At 41.2% G+C, this 19550-nt stretch overlaps 2 protein-coding genes across 2 annotated transcripts in view; one reads left to right on the top strand and one right to left on the bottom strand.

Moving 5' to 3' along the window:
- The first annotated feature begins 158 nt into the window (after positions 1-158).
- Positions 159-12200, top strand: VTI1B (vesicle transport through interaction with t-SNAREs 1B). The gene is made up of 7 exons (XM_072864216.1): positions 159-497; positions 5424-5482; positions 6745-6936; positions 8271-8444; positions 10338-10399; positions 11525-11804; positions 12060-12200. The coding sequence occupies exons 1-6, from the start codon at positions 383-385 to the stop codon at positions 11619-11621; spliced, it is 699 nt and encodes a 232-aa protein (XP_072720317.1). The 5' UTR covers positions 159-382; the 3' UTR covers positions 11622-11804; positions 12060-12200.
- Positions 11905-19550, bottom strand: part of ARG2 (arginase 2) — a 23966-nt gene continuing 16320 nt past the window's right edge. The window contains exons 5-8 of the mRNA XM_072864215.1: positions 15038-15132; positions 14798-14902; positions 13193-13329; positions 11905-12236 (exon numbers count right to left, since the gene is read on the bottom strand). Of these exons, the coding sequence (XP_072720316.1) occupies positions 12031-12236; positions 13193-13329; positions 14798-14902; positions 15038-15132 (543 nt within the window). The 3' untranslated portion in view covers positions 11905-12030. The remainder of the gene's footprint in view (positions 12237-13192; positions 13330-14797; positions 14903-15037; positions 15133-19550) is intronic.

The raw sequence follows: 19550 nt of genomic DNA, 5'->3' as shown, positions 1-19550 counted from the left end.
CTACAACTCCCAGCAGGCAGTGCGCGCCACGAGCCCCTGCACCACCACCACCTCGCGGCAGCCGGGGCCAGCGCCTGATGCGTCTTGTCGCCGCCGAGCGCCGGCGACGGGCGGGTGGGGTCGCCGACAGCCCTGTCGCGACGCGCCTGGCGGCCCCCTCCCGCGGGGAGCAGGCCGCGGCGGGCAGCCCGCGCTGCCGCCGGGGCGGGGCGGTTTTGCGGTCGGGCGCCATTTCGGGCGCCCGGCTGCGCGGGGAGGCCCGCGCCGCGCTGATGGCGGAAGTGGCTCGCGAGGGAGCGGCGGTGCGTCGCGCAGCGCGTAGCCAAGCGGGAAGAGGGAGGTGGTAGCCGTCGCCGAGCGCGGCAGGAGGCGGCTGTCTGCCATGGCGGGCCGCGGCTCCGGGTCCTCGGAGCACCTGGAGCGGCTGCACGAGATCTTCCGGGGATTGCACGGAGACCTGCGGGGCGTCCCCGAGCGGCTGCGGGGCAGCGCGGCCGGTGAGGCGGGGGCGGGCGGCGGCCGCTCCTTGTTGCTTGGGGTAGGGCGTAGCGGTCGCGGGACGGTGCGCGGGGAGCGAGCTGCGGGCAGGGCTTTACCGGGAGCGGGGGCTCGGTCTCTAGGGAGCGGCCGCGGCGGGGCCTGGGGCTGCTTTCCCTCCTCCCTGCTGGGGGGGCAGCTGGCAGCCCAGGGGGGCTTCCCGGCGGGCGGCCTCTCGGGTAGCTGGGGCTTGCTGTAGGGCCGTTGCAGGGAGTTCGGGATGTTTCTCCATAGACAAAGCTGTTTGTACAGCCGGGAGGGCAAAGTCTCTCTAAGAAAGCCTGTGTGGGGGGAAGGAGTTTGCCAAGGCAATTGCAGGAATTTCGTGCCTCGCTTTTGCTAGACGCCTCCTTGGAGGGGGCGGGTGGCTGTGCTAGGTCTGCCTTCGCTGTGTCTTATTTTTCAGTTGTTGCTATATTCTGGTAGCTTTGCTCTTGAGTATTAGGCCTGGTCATGCAAAGCCCCAAATATGCAAGTAGTGAGGCGAGCGTGTTGCTTTACTCCTCTGGAGCAGCTCCTCTTGCCTGGCAAATTTCAACTCCGTAGCCAAGGACTGCTGTGCTGGGCTTTCAGCCTCAGCCCTGTCTCTGAGGAGGACTTGTTATTTGGATGTTATTTCCTGGTGTTTCTAGGTGAACTGCCTAAACTGCAGTGCTTTGGGTTTTTTTTCTTTTCTTTTTTTTTTGGTCATTGTTGGACTCTTGTTTAAAATCTCATCAGCAGAATTAAAAGCAGTTTTTATTATCACAACTGTCCACAACCATTTGTAGGCTTACTGGAGAAAATTTGCATTTTAAATGACTGTTTTAAAAGTCTGGTTTGTGTACTACCTACCCACAGACTAGAAAAAACTATCAAGCTACACAAAGTTATATTAAAAGCAAAAGCTGATTTTATGGATATTCTTTATACCATACTGTCATGGTTAAACCCCAGCTGGCAACTAAGCCCCACACAGTCGCTTGCTCACTCCCCCAGTGGGATGGGGACTAAAAGTGAGTAAACTCATGGGTTGAGATAAAGACAGTTTAATAGGGAAAGCAAAAGCCACACGCACACAAGCAAAGCAAAACAAGGAATTTATTCACTACTTCCCATGGGCAGGCAGGTGTTCAGCCGTCTCCAGGAAAGCAGGGCTCCATCGTACGTAATGGTTACTTGGGAAGACAAACACCATCACTCTGAATGTCCCCCCCTTCCTTCTTGTTCCCCCAGCTTTATATGCTGAGCATGGCGTCATATCGTATGGGATATCCCTTTGGTCAGCTGGGGTCAGCTGTCCCACCCGTGTCCCCTCCCAGCTTCTTGTGCCCCCCCAGCCTACTCGCTGGTGGGGTGGGGTGAGAGGCAGAAGAGGCCTTGACTCTGTGTAAGCATTGCTCAGCAATAATGAAAACATCCCTGTATTGTCACCACTGTTTCCAGCACAAATCCAAAACATAGCCCCATACTAGCTACTGGGAAGAAAATTAACTCTATCCCAGCCAAAACCAGCACACATACCAGTGTGTAAAACACTCTGATAGAATACTTCTCTGTAGGACTTGGCATTGTGCTTCTAATTCAGTTCTTAATACTTGGCAGTATTCTGAGAACCAGAAAGGGAAGTGATCTGACAAGGAGAATTTTACCAATGTCACCGAATCTCTTTGATTAAATGCTTCCTTCGTATGAGAAACATGATACACAGTTATCACAAACTGCTGTAGCTCAGCTTGGGTTTTGTACCACAAGAACGGGTAGGAGTTGTCAGCCACATTCAGCGATAGTCTTGTCATTCTCCCAGAATTGATCAATTTTATGTGTTTAGGTGTAAAATCATAAAAATGGTTTGTTCAGAATATACCAGTCTGTGCTAGACAACACAGGCTATGAAAAGCTTAACATTCCATTTCTTACCTGGCTTTCCATTTAATAATGAGTTAAATTCAGGGTGGCAGTCCTCGTCATCAACATTTCCAGAAAGTTTGGTACAAGAAGGCTGTTCAAACCTGCAAATGACAACTTTCAAAGCTGACTTAATTTCACTAGCGGTCAACAAGAATAAAAAGCGTAACAGAATAAATACCCTTTCTTGGAGGAAATCCTTATTTCCTTGTAGAAAGGAGAGTGGTTGGTTTCTTGGTGAAGTAAAGCTTTGTCAGGTCTTCGTGGAACTGGGGTAGTCTTGAGCAGTGAATTCTGATCAGTGGGCTTAAATGGAGTATTTACAGGCAGCAATTTTTGCAATGCTTGTAGATTTTTTTTCCCAACAGATTACAAATAATTACAAACTGATTTTTCAGACATGCTATGAAATTTTAATATGACTGTTCTATTCTTTAAATTTGTTGCTGCAAAAATCCTGATAATATTTTTGGAAAGTATTTCCAAGAGTTTAAGGTAAGTCAGGAATTTGTCTGTCTGGTGGAGGCATTCCACTCTCCTAATGTACTTTCTTTGCTTTTTGTACATATGGGGAGGGGAGTGTATCTTTATTTTTCAAGTTATTGGATCCTGAAAGCTTCAGGAGGCAATAAAAGATACCTTGCATACCCTTTTAAGAGGATTGGCAGACTCCCAAACTCAAGGGAAGACAGAATCTAGTCCTTGGGACATCTTTGAGGGGCAGAGGTTTAGAAATGCTGTTTCACTCTATATAAACAAGATAACAAATTCCTAGCTCTAGAAACAATTTTTTTCCTTCCAAATTTGTAAGAAGGCCTTTTAAACAGCCTGGATCAGTTTCAAATATAGATACTTCCCTCTAAATTAATTCAGTTAGCGGTACTTTTCAACTGAATCTATTTCTAACTGATTCGAAATAAATCAGTTAAATGTTGATGAGCATGTGGGTAATGTTACTGTGGCTTAGGCACTTTTTACTTTTACTGCATTTAAAAAGTTCTCTCAATGTACTTTGAGTCGCAGTTTAATTCAGAGTGATATGAATTAAACTGCTCAGTGTATTCTGGCATTTCTGTTAGGCCAGACCCAGTATAACGCTTAAACAGCCACATTGCCTGTTTTCTTCCTGGCATATAGACAAAAAGGTCTCAAGCCATTGCTACTTGACTTTTGGAAACTAGCATTTCTTTGGCTGCTCGTTTATAAGTGCAGTGTTGTCTTAATCTGCTTGGGGCACACAAAGAAGGTAAAATACTGCTTTTTTTGGTACTGCACCAGGTTTCAATTAGTTTGAGACAGCAGTTGTTTTAAGAGGGCACTACTTAAATCGGATTAGTGAAATAACCTGTATGAAACAAAATACTGATTTCTGAAGGCTGTTCTCCTGCAGTTCATGTCCATGATTTCACTTGCAACCCAGCTATGCAAATAATTGCGTCAGCACAAATGTATGCGGTGGCAAATCGTGGAGGAAGTTGAAGAGAGTGTATTTAGGAACCTCATAAGTCAGCATTTCCTCCTGAATTAACTGGGATGTGAAACTGCATTTCCTGACAGCAGCTAGTGTGTGATATGTTAACAGTCATCAGGTAGCTTAGTCTCTAATAGTTCTGTGTGCTACTTGAGAGGATAGCTTCTTGTTCGATGATGGGTTTTAATTCTGTCTTAAGTTCTCTACAGTTCAAATTCTGGGGCTTAATATGAATTTGAACTGAAAGGGAAAGGCTACAGCTTAGGCATGTCGTGTCTATGAGAGGAGCTATGTAAAAATGTTTTGATCACTTCAAATTTTTTTCCTATTCTCTGTTGAGAGCTTGGTGGTTTAAAAACTTCTTTTGCAGAGGACCATATTTACAAAAAGGTATTACCAAGTCAGTGGTTTACTGCGATGTTTTCATAATGTTGTATTTCATTCTGTCTTTAAGTCAAATTAGACAAGTTTTACCAAGAGGACTGTTTGCATTTTTTTGCTACCCAAAATTTTATTTAAGACTGAGTTATTATCTCCTGAGAGGTGAATTAGGTTAGTGCATATGTATCAGACTTCTGATAGAATTTGGTTTCATTCAGCAGTTCTCTGCAAGAGTCCTCTGGTGGTCATCTTCAGTGCTTTTGCAAAAGCTTATGAAACATATATTTTTTTGCTCCATTCAGATAATGGGAGTTTCAGAATTCTACTTTCATTGATCGTGGATATTAGAGAGATATGATAGTTTTTTAACACATGCAAAATACACATCTTAAGGTTTTGTTTAAAAATAGAATAACAGCAGTGAAACCCATTCTTTGGCCTCCAAAGCCCTAGATACAAGGACCTTAGCAAATTACTGTATCAAACAAGTAACGTGTCTAGTTTTGTTGGCTGATTCAAACAAGTGATGTCATTCCAGAAGAGGGAAGCATTTGGGCATTAGTCTGTGAACCTGAGGTGATATCTTGATGGCATCTTTATTCTCCGAGTATTCTGGAATGCTTACCCGTTTACCTAGTTACTTTATGACCATGAGAATGCGGAGTGCCCTATCTGCCAGGAACTTCAGGGCTCACTTGGAAATGTAGATTGACTTGATGTTCTGTTCAGATCCAAATCATAGTTTCAGCCTTCACTAATCTTGCCAAATGTGTGCAAAAAATCAGAAATATTTAGGAGCTGTTTAGCAACATGTCCTCTTTGTTATCCTTTCATGTTAAATGTTTTTCAGCATGCAATTCTGTCAGTGGAGATTGGAGGATAATAGGTCAGAAAAATGTTTCAGGTTTGAAAAATGACTTCTTTCATCTACCAGAGGTAGTGGCCAGCAGTTGGAAGGGTGGTTTCTGCTCTCTCCCCCCACCTGCTTCTGATAAGTTGTCCTAAGAAACAGGCCGTTCCTGTTTGAGGTAAATTTTGACCTGGCGTCTCTGTAATCAGCTGTCTGTGGCAGCTTCCTTGTCTGTAATGGATTGAGTTCTGTTGTCATTTCTCTGCAGTTTCTGACATACTACTTTTTCTTCCACAGAGGAGAAGAAAAAACTAGTTCGAGAATTTGACGAGAAACAGCGTGAAGCAAATGAAACGGTAAACATAAGTCTAGGCTTGTGGCTTTTCTGACCAGTTGAAACATTGATGCCTTAAAAAGGACAGTACTTCCAAATTTTACTCTCTTTATGGTTCCTATGCCAGCAGGCAAATGTTGTAATTTTTTAAGGTTTGATTCATTGATCTGATAGATGTGTCTGTGTTTGTCAAGACTGTTGTATATGTCTATATACATATATAGATATAGACAAATATTCTTATCTGCGTATTTTTTCTTTTGAGTGCTCAGTTTGGATATTGCCTTCCCTTTGTTGAACAAACAAGAGTGATAGAGGTGCAATTACAATTGCTAGAGATTGTAGGGAGGGCATGTAGAGAATCTTTTTTGTCGTCATCGTCTTCCTTTTTTTCCCTACTGTCTTTTTTCATGTTGGTCTTAACCCACCTGATCTTTCTGTAATAGTCTGATGGTAAAATATCAGGAGTCTTGAATATTTGAAACCTCTATTGTGTAGGCTTCCTGGACAGCAGGTGACATGGAACTGCACAAAAAACCCATGTGACTTGTCTTTTTAAGAAAGACATTATGGATTAAGCTTTCTTGTCTTCTTAATGTGCTATTTGTTAGGAGGTTTTTGAGTCACAGCCGAACATTCTTTTGAGAGAGATGCTTTATTCCTCTAACTTACTGGGTTTAATTGACATGTGTCTATGTAGGTGATATATGAGATGTAGAGTTCATGTTGTGAGAGAGCTCATATCAGTGGACAGCTTTAAGCATTGTGAATTTGTAACAACTGTCACCAAAAGTTAATGTGAAAATTCACGCATCTACAGTCCCAGGGTTTACAAATCCTAACTCCAGTTGCTAGGCCTGGATGTTCAGAGTATGAATTTAGTGGCATGCCTACCTATGCAGTAGATCTCTGTTGCATAGATACGATGAGAAGCCGATACCCATCCTATAAATGCTTAAACAATATGAAAGTGAGAACTGCACATTCTGAAGTTATGGAGTGACGTTTCAGAAAATATCAAGTATTTAAGCTTGGCGATTAATTTTTTTTTTTCTTTTCTTTTTCCTTGAGGCATTGTGTGTCTGAAAATCCATGTGGGCTGAACAGCATTAGGCAGAATGGTGTAATCAATACTAGATGAGGGGTATAGGGTTTGGGGTTAATCCCCCCTCCAATCACATAAAAACCTGTGAATTCCTTCATCTGGTGGTGAGTTTTGAGTACAGCTGCTGATAAGAGTAGATTCAGTGCTTTAAAAAATAAATACATTTTCTTTTGTTAAAGCTGCGGGAAATGGAGGAAGAACTGAAGTATGCTCCTCTGCCTTTCCGCAACCAAATGATGAGCAAAATCCGTGCGTACAGAAGAGACCTCTCCATGTTCCAGAGAGAGATGAGAAGCACGGATTTGGGATTGGGCCCTGGAAGTCAAGGCGATATAAAATACGGAATCTTCTCCACAGAAAATGAACAGAGTGTGAGAATTAGATATAAATTTTATTTAACATTGCTGTGATTGTTTAAAAAAAAAAATCCAGATGTATTGTTTACAGTGTTTCTACTTTAATCCACTTAGCTTCTGTGCTTGTGTAACTCCCTGTATATCTTTCTGCATGTAACATGAATATCTCAGGGAGGAGAAAGAACACCTGGAACTCAAAAGAGAGCTTTTCTGTTCTGAAACAAAGATATGAGTATAATCAAAATGGAAGTCCTTGAATACCATGCGGTTAGTAACTTACACAACATTCTGTACTGAAATGCTTTATTTAATCATTCCCCTACAGCATTGCAAACACAAAAGTGATGCTACTGACTGAGAAGAAAGATTAACTGATCTAGTTTTAGTCTCCAAGACTAGCAAAGTGTGTGAAGCGTGCACTGTATAGGTTCCTTGTTAGAATTCTCTTTTAAGCAATCTCAGTGTAAATAATTTCAAGAAAATATAAGAAGTCATCCTTTAGCACTTTGTTCACTATGGATGTGCTGCTACAGTGCAAGAAAGACACCAATTTCTTTGTTTACCAGATAGGCTTAGATATGTTTGAGCTAGTGAAACTGAATCTGCTTATTATCTTCAAAGTGCTGTCAGCTGTATGGAAAGTTCATGGAGGTGGGCTTTTTGTTTGTCTGGTTTAGATAAGGAAGGTTTGAGGGAGGCTCTTTCCTTAGTATCTCGTTCTGCAGTAGCTTGGTAAATTTTTGTGTTTGGTTCCTCTAAAACCTGAGAGCAGGGTGGTAGATTAGACTTTCTGAAGCTTAAGAAAATACAATATTTTGAGCTACCTTTTGACCCCAAGGTCAGCAAACATTTCTTATCCTCTGTCTGAGGCTACTGGCATGAAAAGAGGATCTTTGTTACTTAGCAGTCCATCTGTTACTGCTCTTTGTTCCTAATCCTTTTGACTGTGTAAACTCTTAATGATCTCCCTGGCAACCAACTGTGAAGTCACAAATAAGACTGAATTTAGATGGGAATGGAAGGAAAAGTTAGCATCTGGAAAGCAAAGATACTATTTTCATGTAAATGGTTTTTGATGGAAAATTGTTGCAAAGACAGCTTTTTGTAACCGTTTTTAACTCTTTAGTTGTGTGTCCTTCTTTTTCAAGGTTTAACCAGATTTGGCCATAATCTTACAATGTGAACACCAACTCTTTCAAAATTAACTGGGCTACCTCGGTTAATATAAGAAGCATGTACAGCTAATACAAATGGATGGCCTATGGAGTTGACATCCTAACTTTTTAATATGTCAGAAGCCTAATACCTCTCTCCTGGTGCTTAATAGTTAAGCATACATTATTTTTCAGACTAATCTGCAATCACAGAGGGTGCTGCTTCTCCAGGGAACAGACAGCCTGAACCGAGCCAGTCAGAGCATTGAGCGCTCGCACCGAATTGCTGCTGAAACAGATCAGATTGGCACCGATATAATTGAAGAACTTGGGGAGCAGCGGGAGCAACTGGAACGCACCAAGAGCAGAGTAAGCAGGGAAACTGTGGGCATTGTATTGAAACAACCTGATGTTAGTTTACTGGGAACTGTATGCCAATAATTACTCTCGGAGACCTCCCTAGGCATGGTAATCCAGTTGATGTTTGTACAGGCCAAATCCAAGCTGCTGCATTTCTATGCTGTGCTCATAAAAGGAAAAAAATTACTGTAGAAGGGCCCAGAGCACGATGACCAAATGTCTGCTGCTGTGTCTGTGCAAGATTGGCTATTAGACCTGTAAACCACTGATAAAAAAAATAGCATTACTGAAAAAATTACAGATTTAAAAAAATGCGAAGGAGTTACCCACCACTAGATTACTAGTAAAGGTTTAGATTTGGGAGGCAGTTAGCAAGTTCTTCTAATGAAATGAAATTTAATAGAAGCTTAATTACTTAATTACTAATGTTCCAATATTTATAGGTTAGCTAAGGAGGGAGAAAGTGGTGTCAGATGAGATGCCTGTTCCTCATCCTTGGTCAAGAAGCTCTGCTTCTACTGTGGAAGCTTTAAGTAGTTCATTTGTTTTGTGTACACACATACGCAAAACTGAGAATTCAATTTTTGAAGTAACAAACTGATGGGATTTTCTATCTGTACAAGGGATGCTGAGTGTAAAGCTTTTGGGCAAGTGACTTGCAGGAGGACGCTGAGTTTGGCACGCTCAGCCAAAACAAAAAGCATACCCTTTTCTTGGGAGTTATTGCAGCAAAGCCTGTAGCTTTTTCATTTTGGTACTTTTTCAATTTCAGTCAGAATTTGATTTGCTCCCAAATTTGGGTTGGAGAGCAGGAAAGGAAATGTGATCTTAAGATTTGTAGGTATAGTTTTTGTTCTTTCTGTAATTAAAAATATTATAGTCCTTCAAGCATGTGAGTCTATCCACAGTTGTTCAGGAAGCTGTGACTTTTGTTGTGAGCCTTATAGGCATTGTATTGCTGAATTGTATTAAACACACATTCCGACTAGAAGCAGACTTTCTTCTTGCTTGGTCTTTCATAGCAAAGATTGGAAATCTCATATGCTTTGAATGGACTTGGTTGTTTTCTTTCCAACTTGGTCCAGCCAGTCTCAGTGCAAAGCAACGTACCTACAGGGCCACTTTTGAGGTTGGGGGCAATAGCTTAAACTACAGAGGAGTTGTGCAGGCAGGTGTCTGTGTGCTGATGGCGAGTGACCTGGCTTACCTTTCACTCCCCTGGAAGCTTTGGAAGTGGAATAGTGAAATCTTACCTGGAGACCTCCAGTGGCCATACATCATGAATCTTGACTCTGTGAGACAACAGCTTTTTTAGTTGTCTGTAACCTCCCTTAATTACGTGCTGCTTAGTAGCTGACTGAGAAATACTTGACAGTTCATTTCTGAGTGTTACAAAGCTGAAATGGATTATCTCTTAACAGTTCAGAGCTCATATCCACTGGGTCACTTAGACCTGTAAGTGCAACATGGTTCTTTCTTTGCTGGAAATTGAGCAGCATTTCAAACAGTTCCAGAAATGCACTGGGGAGCACATGTCAGTATCATTTTCTTCTGGTGTCAACAACTAGAGTAATGAAATTAAATTTAATGAAAGGAGCTAACACCAACTTTCTGGTATTTGTAGATTAGCTAAAGGGGCACAAAGTGATCCTAAATTGCATATCTTTGTATGTATCTAAGCGAAAGTATACATGGAAGTCTTATTTCCTCCTTAGAAAGGAGACAATGCTTCCAGCTTGTATTGTGCGTGGAGAACGATGTTGTCTCTGCATTTTGAGAATATACAGTTAGCCTTGGTCCCATTATTAATTGCAACATTTCAACACCAGCTACTTCCAGATGCATCTTTACAGAGGTGCTGTATACTTGTTCAACTGGCAAATAACTTCTCTTTCTTCTTAGTTGGTGAATACAAGTGAAAACTTGAGCAAGAGTCGCAAGATTCTTCGTTCTATGTCCAGGAGGTGAGTAGCGTGACTGACTTAGAGCAGCACTTGGCAGGTAATGTTGTTGCCTGCCTGTTTCAGGCAAAAAAATAAAGAATAGAGTGTCAGCTGGAACTGCAGGAAGGTTTTAGGGAATGTGTAAACAGAATGTGCCCATGAGCAGGTGCTAATTTGTGTTTTCTTCTCTCTGGTAATTACTTAAGGGAGCACAGGTGGTTGAACACTTCTGAATTTGTGCTGCTCAGTTAGGATAACAGGGGGTCTTTAACCATCCTGTATGATAAATGGTGTTGAGGGGAGGGATTTGGACATAAGCAAGTTACAGTGAAGTGTAACTTCACTGTATGCAACTCACTAGATGCAACTAACTTCACTAGATGCAACTCCTTGTTATTCAGCTTGGAAAAGGCTGTGCCATAAATCACTGCAGCATTAAGTGATTTAGATGTCTGATGACACAGACAAATCTGTTCAGCCCATAGTAATGGCCTAGAGTAGCTAGACTGTCATAAGAGAAACTCTGAGCCTGACCATACACTATTTTGATGACTAAAGCCTTGGCTGCTTAAGTGTATTTATAGTTTCTTAACTATATGGTTTAATTATCCTTATAAACCAGTTCATGAAGTATATTTCCAGTAGGTACTTCAGGCCTAGCAACCTTTCCTTTATATCTGTTGCTAAAGGAAGTTATGATAACTGAATAATTTTCAGTAGTAAAAGTACATTATTATTTTGAGATTTTATAGTTTTCCTTCAACTGCATAGTTCCTAGTAAAAGCACCACCACAAGGTGAGTTTTAGCACAGGAGCTCAACTGATGTTTTCCTCTTTGCTTAATCAAATGAGGAGGCACATAGAGCAGAATGATCTGCCTGATGTGGGGCTGGGGAAGAGGAACAGAACTGCTCCTGTTGAAGTATAAGATTTAAGCAGAATTCCCATGAATTAGGAAACACAAGTAGGAAACGATCCAGTTTGTCCCTTCCTGTGCATTAAGAGCTATTTGAATAGCACTCTGTGGTCTAAGCTGAAACAGGGAGTATACTTATTGAAGGTATGATGGTGATTAAATTATCTAGAATCTGCTTTCATGATCAAGGGAAAAAAAGCATCTTGGATTTTTTTTACTTTTAACTCTAGAGTAACCACGAATAAGTTGTTGCTGTCAATTATCATCATCCTGGAACTAGCCATCCTAGGAGGTGTGGTCTACTACAAGTTCTTTCGCAGCAGATGAATCTTCGTGAGTGAGATGAGCTTTTCCACCAGTGAGGAACTGGATGGGATGTCTGATGTTCCCTTTGGATGGCTGAGGATTGAACTGTCTCATGAGACAGCATGTTCTACTGAAACTGTACTGACACTAGAAAGACAGAGAATGGGTATAAAAGGAAAATGCAGAGACAGACTTGAACTACTGGTAAGATTAATAAGAAGGTAATAAATATTTTATTGTCTCAATTTGTATATACTTAATGAAATGAATAAATCTCAGTATTATGTAATAAAGTAGCCACCGATCAGTGGAAAAGCTAGTTTATTTAAAAATTGAGAAGTTAACAGTATTTGCCAAGTGTTGACAATCAATCCACTCAAGTGCCTCAGCAGAGCTCTATAATGTCCAATGTACCCAACACTTTGGGTTCTTAAATCCTCACTTGCTCTTCACTGTCAGATTCATCTGGAGAACTAGGTGTTGGGAGTTCATCAAAAGCGGTGTGCGCTCCTTCCCTTGTCTGCCCAAAGCACGTTGCTATCACGTCGACTGCAAGACTAGCAGTTGCATTCACTTCCTCTTGAGAAGCTCCAAGCAGTGGATTGACTTCAACCATGTCTACAGCTGAAAGCATTCCTGTGAAAATGATTTACAGCTTTGTTACTATGAAAACGGGTAAAATCTCTAATAGGGTTTCTTTTGCAGCCTTTCATTCATTGCAGCAAGTCTGGTATTTGAGCTTGTGACCTGCTCTACCCCTTAGACAAGTAAAACTGGCTCTCAAGTGAGGGATGAGGTTATCATTCTTAGATGCAAGTTTGTGTTTTTAATTTGGTTCTTTCTTACATTGTCACTACCTCAACTCATCCATGCTTTTAGCATTCAGGAAAAACAAGTGTGACATTCCATATACACTTCTGAGAGGAATGTTTTTTAATCTTGTTTTCTCCTAGTCCAAAAACTAGGGGATATAAAATAGTCTTGCCTAGTAATTATGGCCATCCTAGTCATGATTCCATTGAATCTGTTGTCTGCTTGTTTTGCTGGGTTTTTTTTTCTTCTTCCCATACCAACTTTTACTGCAAATAACTCATTGTTTAAACAAATTAAATAAAAACTCCATGGCATAAGGAGGAAATTCCTCACATATTGAGTCAACTGCAGTATACATAGTGAAAGCTTGATTTGCTAGCCTTGAATCTTAGAATGGGACTTCAAACTATGTAAAATTGTTTGCATCCTTTTTTTTTATTCCAGATGCCCATTTTTAGATCTGATCTCATGCATTTAGGAATAGGGGCAGTATTATACATGACCACCAAATAATTTTTTGCATTAGTTGTTAATATATTATGTATTTACTTTTGGGAAGTCGAAGTTGTTGATGGTTAAAAGCTGCTTCCAACACCTGGAGTATTGCCCAATCATAGGACTTCTTTTTCCCTTACTGAAGGTTTAATTGACTTTGTAGGCACCTTAGGTTTGACTACATCTAACTTATTATCTAGTTACACAGGAAAAACATAACCAGTATGAGCTCTGTGTCATTTGTCCTGTCCTTGCTCAGTCCCGTACTGCAGGTCAGCTCCTACCTGTGTTGTGTATTTCCTCTGTGATGTACATGCCTTCTCTGTAAGTTAATCCACCTAGAACAGGAGTCCCAGTTGCTGGAGCCAGTGAGGGGTCAAAAGCATCAATGTCAAAACTCAGGTGAATTGGTCGCTGTCTCCTGAGACAGAATAAAACAAGAAAAGCAGTCTCAGAACCTTGAACTTTTTCTACATGTATGTCTTACTACCCAGGCTGAACAGCAAAGTAGCCTCATGCTCCATGATGCTAGAGGTCCTAAGTCCTGTACTATGTCTTACGTACATTTGGAAAGGACTTAATTTTTTTAATATCTTTGGACTCTGAAACATCTCTTAGCTCAGAACTTTCCCCAGAACACATTGGGAAAGCAGAAGTTTGTCTTTCTAGGTTCACTGAGCGTCTGCTCAGGAGTGATTTGGCTGAAGATTAAGTACTTTAGTTCTAACCATCTTATCTGGTATTTTGTCTGCTTTGTTGGAAAAATGTAGAGAAATGCATGATGTAATCCAGCCTTTTCTCCTTATGTACAGAAAGCCAGGGTGAAAGGCTGAAACATTGATTTGCATGGCATCTAAGCTTGAGGATTTCATAGACAGCTCATCAAGATGAATGGGGCATTCTGCATTTTTCAGGTCAGTAGTTGAAGGCTGCTGCCAAACTCTGCCATGTAAGCCTAGCTGATGAAAAAGTGAAGGATAATCTCAAAGCTAAAACCTTAGTTACTTACTACGTGAAGTCTGGCAACCCATGACAGCTTAATAAATTGGACGCTGCTTGTCACTCAGATGAGCTATTTAAGCAGTAGCCTGTGTACTTCCAACTTACTGCAGATGCTCAGTAGGGAGAAGCATCTGGATTAGCAACTTCTTCACTTGGCACAGCTGCAGCTAAGAAGGGTGAGCACACCTTCAGATACAACAGCATGCAGCACAAATACATGGACCTTGTTCTGCTTACAGGACTTTGTTCTACCCTGTGGTGAGAGGTTGCCCTTTTACTCTGATCCTCTCCATGTGTCCCTAGACTAGCATGATTTGCTCCCTGATCTGGTTCAGCAAACTTGAACAAGGTTAGCAGAGACCTCAGTATTGCACTTAAGTAAGGGAGTGGTTACAGTGAACTTTACTAGCTGAACTGAAAGTGGCAGCTGTCATCAGGACAGCATATGTGAGCATAGTCTAAGGAGGAAGCCATCAAAGCTTCTACCTCATGTACTAACAGCTGAATTCAAGTTGCCATATATATTTTTTAAAAGTATTATGGAAACACTAGACTCCAAATTGATTCAGACATTTTGTCAAACTGCAGGAAAATGCAGATTTCCTCAACAAACAGAACAAATTGTACAAAACAGAGCCACAACTGTAGTGACTAATGTAACCTATCTTCTAGCTTTTTGTGAAACACTCTGAAATGGTTCCAGTTCAAGATGTGGAAGTTGAGGCCTAAAGTCAGTGCTAAGACTTTGCTATTTACTGGACACTAGCACAGCTCTGTTAGGCCACCTGACATCAAAAGAGTGACCTTCACTTAAATAACTTTCGGGAAAGTAGATATGCAACAAGTAGATGATAAGAATAGTTTAAAATCAGATAGTAGTTTGTTACCTGCCCATCAGTTGTTCAAATGTTCTTTCCATAACTTTCTGAATTCCAAGGCGATCAATATCCCTCATGGAAAAATACTGGATGTCATAGTTCTTCAAAATATAGCTGTTAAAATAAAATTTTTTAAAAAAATAATTACTGGCCTAAGCTTAAATCTAGCAACCTTTGTGAACAGCCAGATGTGGAAGGAAGCTCATGACTTCAGCCTTTACAAAAATCCTTTAATCTAAATCAACTTACTATTCAGCAGGATCCACATCCCTCAAACCGATGTACACAATATCAGATGCCGAAAGGCAGGGCTTTAGCCAGGAAAAGCCAGGAAGCTGTGGTACCTGCAAGCAAAGGTTTGGTATTAGGTTAGTTTAATGACATATATAACAAAACTGTATTTAATGCTTCCCTCAAAACTTTGTGTTTATTTATAGCATCCTTTCTCTGTCTAAACAGAGAAACTTCATCACGTGAGAGTCTGGCTTCCTTATTTCATCAGTCCTTGCCTTTGTCATACCATTTTACCTGAGTTGAATTTTAATGAATGAAGTTTTTAACTCTGCTACATTTTCCAGTGTGAAGAGGAGGAATAAAAAGCCCCAAATCCACAAGCAATAGGTAATTAGCATCAGTGCCTGTAAGGTGGAATGATAAGAAAGTAGATACCTAGATGTAGATCACTTACATAGCATTACCATTAAATGCACTGTGTAACTTAACCCAATACATCATACTGAAGTGGAAGAATAAAAACCAAGGCACCTGTATCTTTTTAGGAGAATCACCAAAAAGTCATGCAAACTTTCTTGCAAAAACAACATTAAAGATGGACAAATTCAAAGTGGGAAGTAAAAAAAAAAAAAAGGCATGACAAGAAGTTTGGCCTCCACATTGGGCTACATCGTACTGTTTTTTAATGTAGAACTGAGGAGAGCAGGTCTAGGACAGCAAATGAAAATGACGAGGTCATCATTTTTCAGCTTAGGTAATTAAGTAGTCATCGTATGCAATTATAAAAATCCTTCAGTTAGTAATATCTACTAATTTTAGTAGTTCTTTAAATTAACTCAAATGTCTCCTCTTCTCCCAGCTCTGAAAATGGCTACAGCCAACACAGCTATCAAGCAGCAAGGAGGCTTTGTTTCCCTTTTACACTTCTCAATTACTAATTATATTTTAGTTACAACATTTGGATTTGTTTTTAAAGGCTAACACACCCATAGCTATATTTAATTACACTGGGACTAAATAAGCACATATAATAAAAGTATTTGTTACTCTGGGGCACTGACCTGAAGCTTTTCTGCAGTCATGAATTCAGAAGAGGGATAAATGAATTGGAGACCACTAGGAAAAATAATGCAGGTCTCAGAAATGAAGCTGTATCTGCAAAACCCATCACCATACCATAAGCTGAGCATAGTATTGATAATATTGTCAGATACTCTCTAGTATCAATGATTTAGTAGATTTAATACTGCCATTTTTAATTATACCTCTTCCTCTTTAAATAAAGAAAGTGGAATGCCTTAACTTCCTTTGGTAGGCTCTGTTTTTACTTTGTTGTAATAGAAAAGGAGTTGCTGATAGTAAAGCCAAATGGGCATCAGAAAAATGTGCAGGCATTTTCATGGTAAGTTATTAATAGCAGTTTATGAGTTTAGTTTGAATGGTTCCAGGAGCCCTGACACTAATGCTTGGTTTGAGGAATGCTAGTCAAAGGATTATGTTCATAAATATTTTCTCTTAAAACAACAAAATTAAAAAAGTTTTTTTAAAACCCTAAAGTGCCACCTTGCTGTGAAGAGTACCAGGCAGTGCTCCTGTGAAGCTAACGGGACAAACAGCAGCTGACAGCCTGTGAATGGACTGTGCAAGCAACACCAGGGTTTGTTCTACAGTGACCTGGCCAATAGCTTTATTTTATTTCATAGCCAGATGCATCACTCTTATACTTCATGTTGTCTGCTACATGGGGACATTTAATTCAGTAGAGCATTGGCCAAGCTCATTAGCCCTGGATACAGAATGGATTCTGAAAGCCAGTGAGATAATACCTAAACTGAGGGACTTGAAACAGCCTTGGGGAGTTCTTGGAGTTCACATTTAAGCAGTTGCTGCCACATCAGTTCCCCCTGTTATGTTGTGCCAGGACAGCTGTTTGTAGAGTCATAGACTGAATGAGGGCTAGGACTTGATGTGTCTCAAAAACTAACCAAGCAAAGAGACAGTGCTCCTGACTCAGTTCTCATGCAATCCCACAGACTGTTACAGCAGCTAAACTGAGTTGCTGGCATGGGGTCAACAACAGTCTAAACAGACTGTGCCACCAAGAGAGATGTATATCACGCTACTACCTCTGTCTCATGTCCTCCTGGTAGGGAATGAAGAACGAGCAGCGTGGAGATGCTGGAAGAGCAGTACCAGTTAGTAGAGATGGGCAATGAATCAGGAAGATAGAATGTAATAATCCAGGCTATTTTGCTGGTTTTATATCCTCAAAGGAGCTGTTGTTTCTCTGTGGTTCTACAAAACAATCTAGACAGGGAGCCAAGTGCTAACTAGCCTTCCTGAGAGTATGAGGTTGATGACCAAATCCTGTAACCCAGGGAGACAGTTTGGTGGAATTATGGGAGTCCACCCAGAGAAACATACACACAGATGTGTTGTGGTGGGGAGGGGTTACTCAAAAACCCCTTCACAGCATGAGTGAAAGCAAGGAAGGAGGTAACAGGGCTCACCACAAAATCTCTCTTGTCCTCTGATGCTGCTACGCTACATACCCTTTGACAAGATAGAAACCTCCTTGAGAAGCGAAGTGCAACTGGTTAGTTTGTCTATTGCTTTGAGAAGTTATGCTTAGCAGAGTGTAGAACTAGAGTAGCCTTCAGTTTTAGGATTCAAAAAGAATCCTTGCAAAGCAGTCAGGAAAGAAAGACAGTAACTTTTTTGTCCCACTGTCAACACAACTGCTCTACTGGATGAGAGCAAGAGAGCAAGCCACATGCACGTGTTCACACGGAAAGGTTCCCTCCAGTGAGTCAGATACGTAGCCAGACTAGCTATTGTCAAAGGCACGTTCTACTACTGCTAAACAGCTGCTTAAAAATTTATACTGTTGTAGAAGCCTTCTTGTACCAGCAGATGATGTTTTTCCTCTGTCTAAATAGGAATACAGTATGGTAAGAAAACCCTCTAAATGAGTACACACCTGTTTGTGTAGCTGCAAATACAGGTTGAGGGGCTTGTGTCAGACATTTCTGCATAGGCTTCCTGACAGCTAGAATGTAGGGGGGCTTGTAATGAGATCTCATAACCAACACCATACCTAACTCACCTCTAAGTGTAGCCTAATCTTACTCTTTCTTCACTGCTGCTGCTGGCAAGAGGCCTGCTCCCCCACTGGCCCCAGAAAGCTCAGAGTATTCTTTTAGTAGCTCTAAAAAAAAAAAAAATACTGCTTTTCTGTGCTGCTCAAGAACCAGAGCCCAGCAGACCAGAAATCAACAATGTATATACAGGAAGCCAATTAAATACTTTTGTCATACTGACAAAAGAGGAAGGCAGCAGCATTGTTCTTATTCTGCCTTTCTCCTCCTTCCTCAGCTACCAAAGAACTTAGCTTTGTTCTCTTCTCACCAAGAAATAAACTGTTCACCTTAGGTGAACTCCAAAATTCACAAGATTTTCTTTTGCACTTCCTATCTCTCCTGCAGAAGTGGGTGCAGTTGCCAAAAAGAAAAAAAAACATCACCCCTTTGAACTTATGGGCAAGAAACTAGAAATACAGTAACCTTTTATATTAACCTTCTCATGTCCTGGGGATATTTCAAGAAGCCCCATTAATTTTGCATTAGTTTGGGAATTCTAGCATGTTTGTAGAGACCATACAAGAATTATTAGAAAGAGGAAAGTATGTAGAAGTACCAAATGACTGTATTGACTCATGGATGGAATGCATTCAAAAGAATTTGCAGGAGAAAAGCAGAAGAGCTTTACCAGGTGATAGCAATCTTGCTATTCCAAACAGGTATTGACGCAATGGTATCTTCAATAGCCATAGAAGACATTAAACATGCTTGATCATACTTGGAAGAGGCACACTTCCATCAAGACAGCACCCCCAAAATTTATCAGAGAGAAAAGAAAAAAATCTAAAGAGAAATGACTAACAGTGCAAAGTGCCAGAATAAAATCAAGAGTCAGGTTTTCTGCAGCTCCAGCATCCATTCTCAACCTGCAGTGGCTGATCCTGCTCCCACTCTCCAGCCTAAGCTTCAGCAGAAGCAGATTGTCATACCCAAGTTCCTGCTGCAAATGTCCCAGTTACTAACAATGCACAGGCTGCCACTGTAGTGTCTCCAGTAGATGCTACAGGTACCTGTGTAGGGAGATACAGTCCACAGCTAAGCCAAAAAGGATATGTAGGCCTTAGGTCAACCTACTGTTTAGCATCTTGACAGTAGCAAACACTGGCCACACACACTCCATGTGCCCCAGTAAACAGCTCTTTCTGATAATTTGACCTCTTTCAAAGACAAAGACTATCTCTTTAAAAGCTTCTGATTTGTAATGTTTGCCAGTGGAGCCAACACCAGAGCAGCCAGTTAGGAGAGGTCATGCAGGAACAGCCCCTGTCAGGCCCCAGGGTTGCCAAAACACAGAAGAGCCAAACTAAGCAGAAACAGCTTGCAATGTATGCAGGAACCAGCTGTCACTGGAGGTGAGCTCAGCACAGCTCTCACAGGCTCAGCTGGGG

Source organism: Ciconia boyciana, chromosome 6 (assembly GCF_034638445.1).
Source record: "Ciconia boyciana chromosome 6, ASM3463844v1, whole genome shotgun sequence".
In the NCBI taxonomy this organism is placed as follows: domain Eukaryota; kingdom Metazoa; phylum Chordata; class Aves; order Ciconiiformes; family Ciconiidae; genus Ciconia; species Ciconia boyciana.
Note: the sequence above shows the minus strand (reverse complement) of the source record. Positions and strands in the feature narration are given on the sequence as shown.

Excerpts from the sequence above, each read along its gene's own strand:
- VTI1B (XM_072864216.1), top strand. The coding sequence starts at position 383 with ATGGCGGGCCGCGGCTCCGGGTCCTCGGAGCACCTGGAGCGGCTGCAC. Across the intron at positions 5,483-6,744 it reads AGCGTGAAGCAAATGAAACG|CTGCGGGAAATGGAGGAAGA; the intron begins GTAAACATAAGT and ends CTTTTGTTAAAG. Across the intron at positions 6,937-8,270 it reads CCACAGAAAATGAACAGAGT|ACTAATCTGCAATCACAGAG; the intron begins GTGAGAATTAGA and ends ATTATTTTTCAG.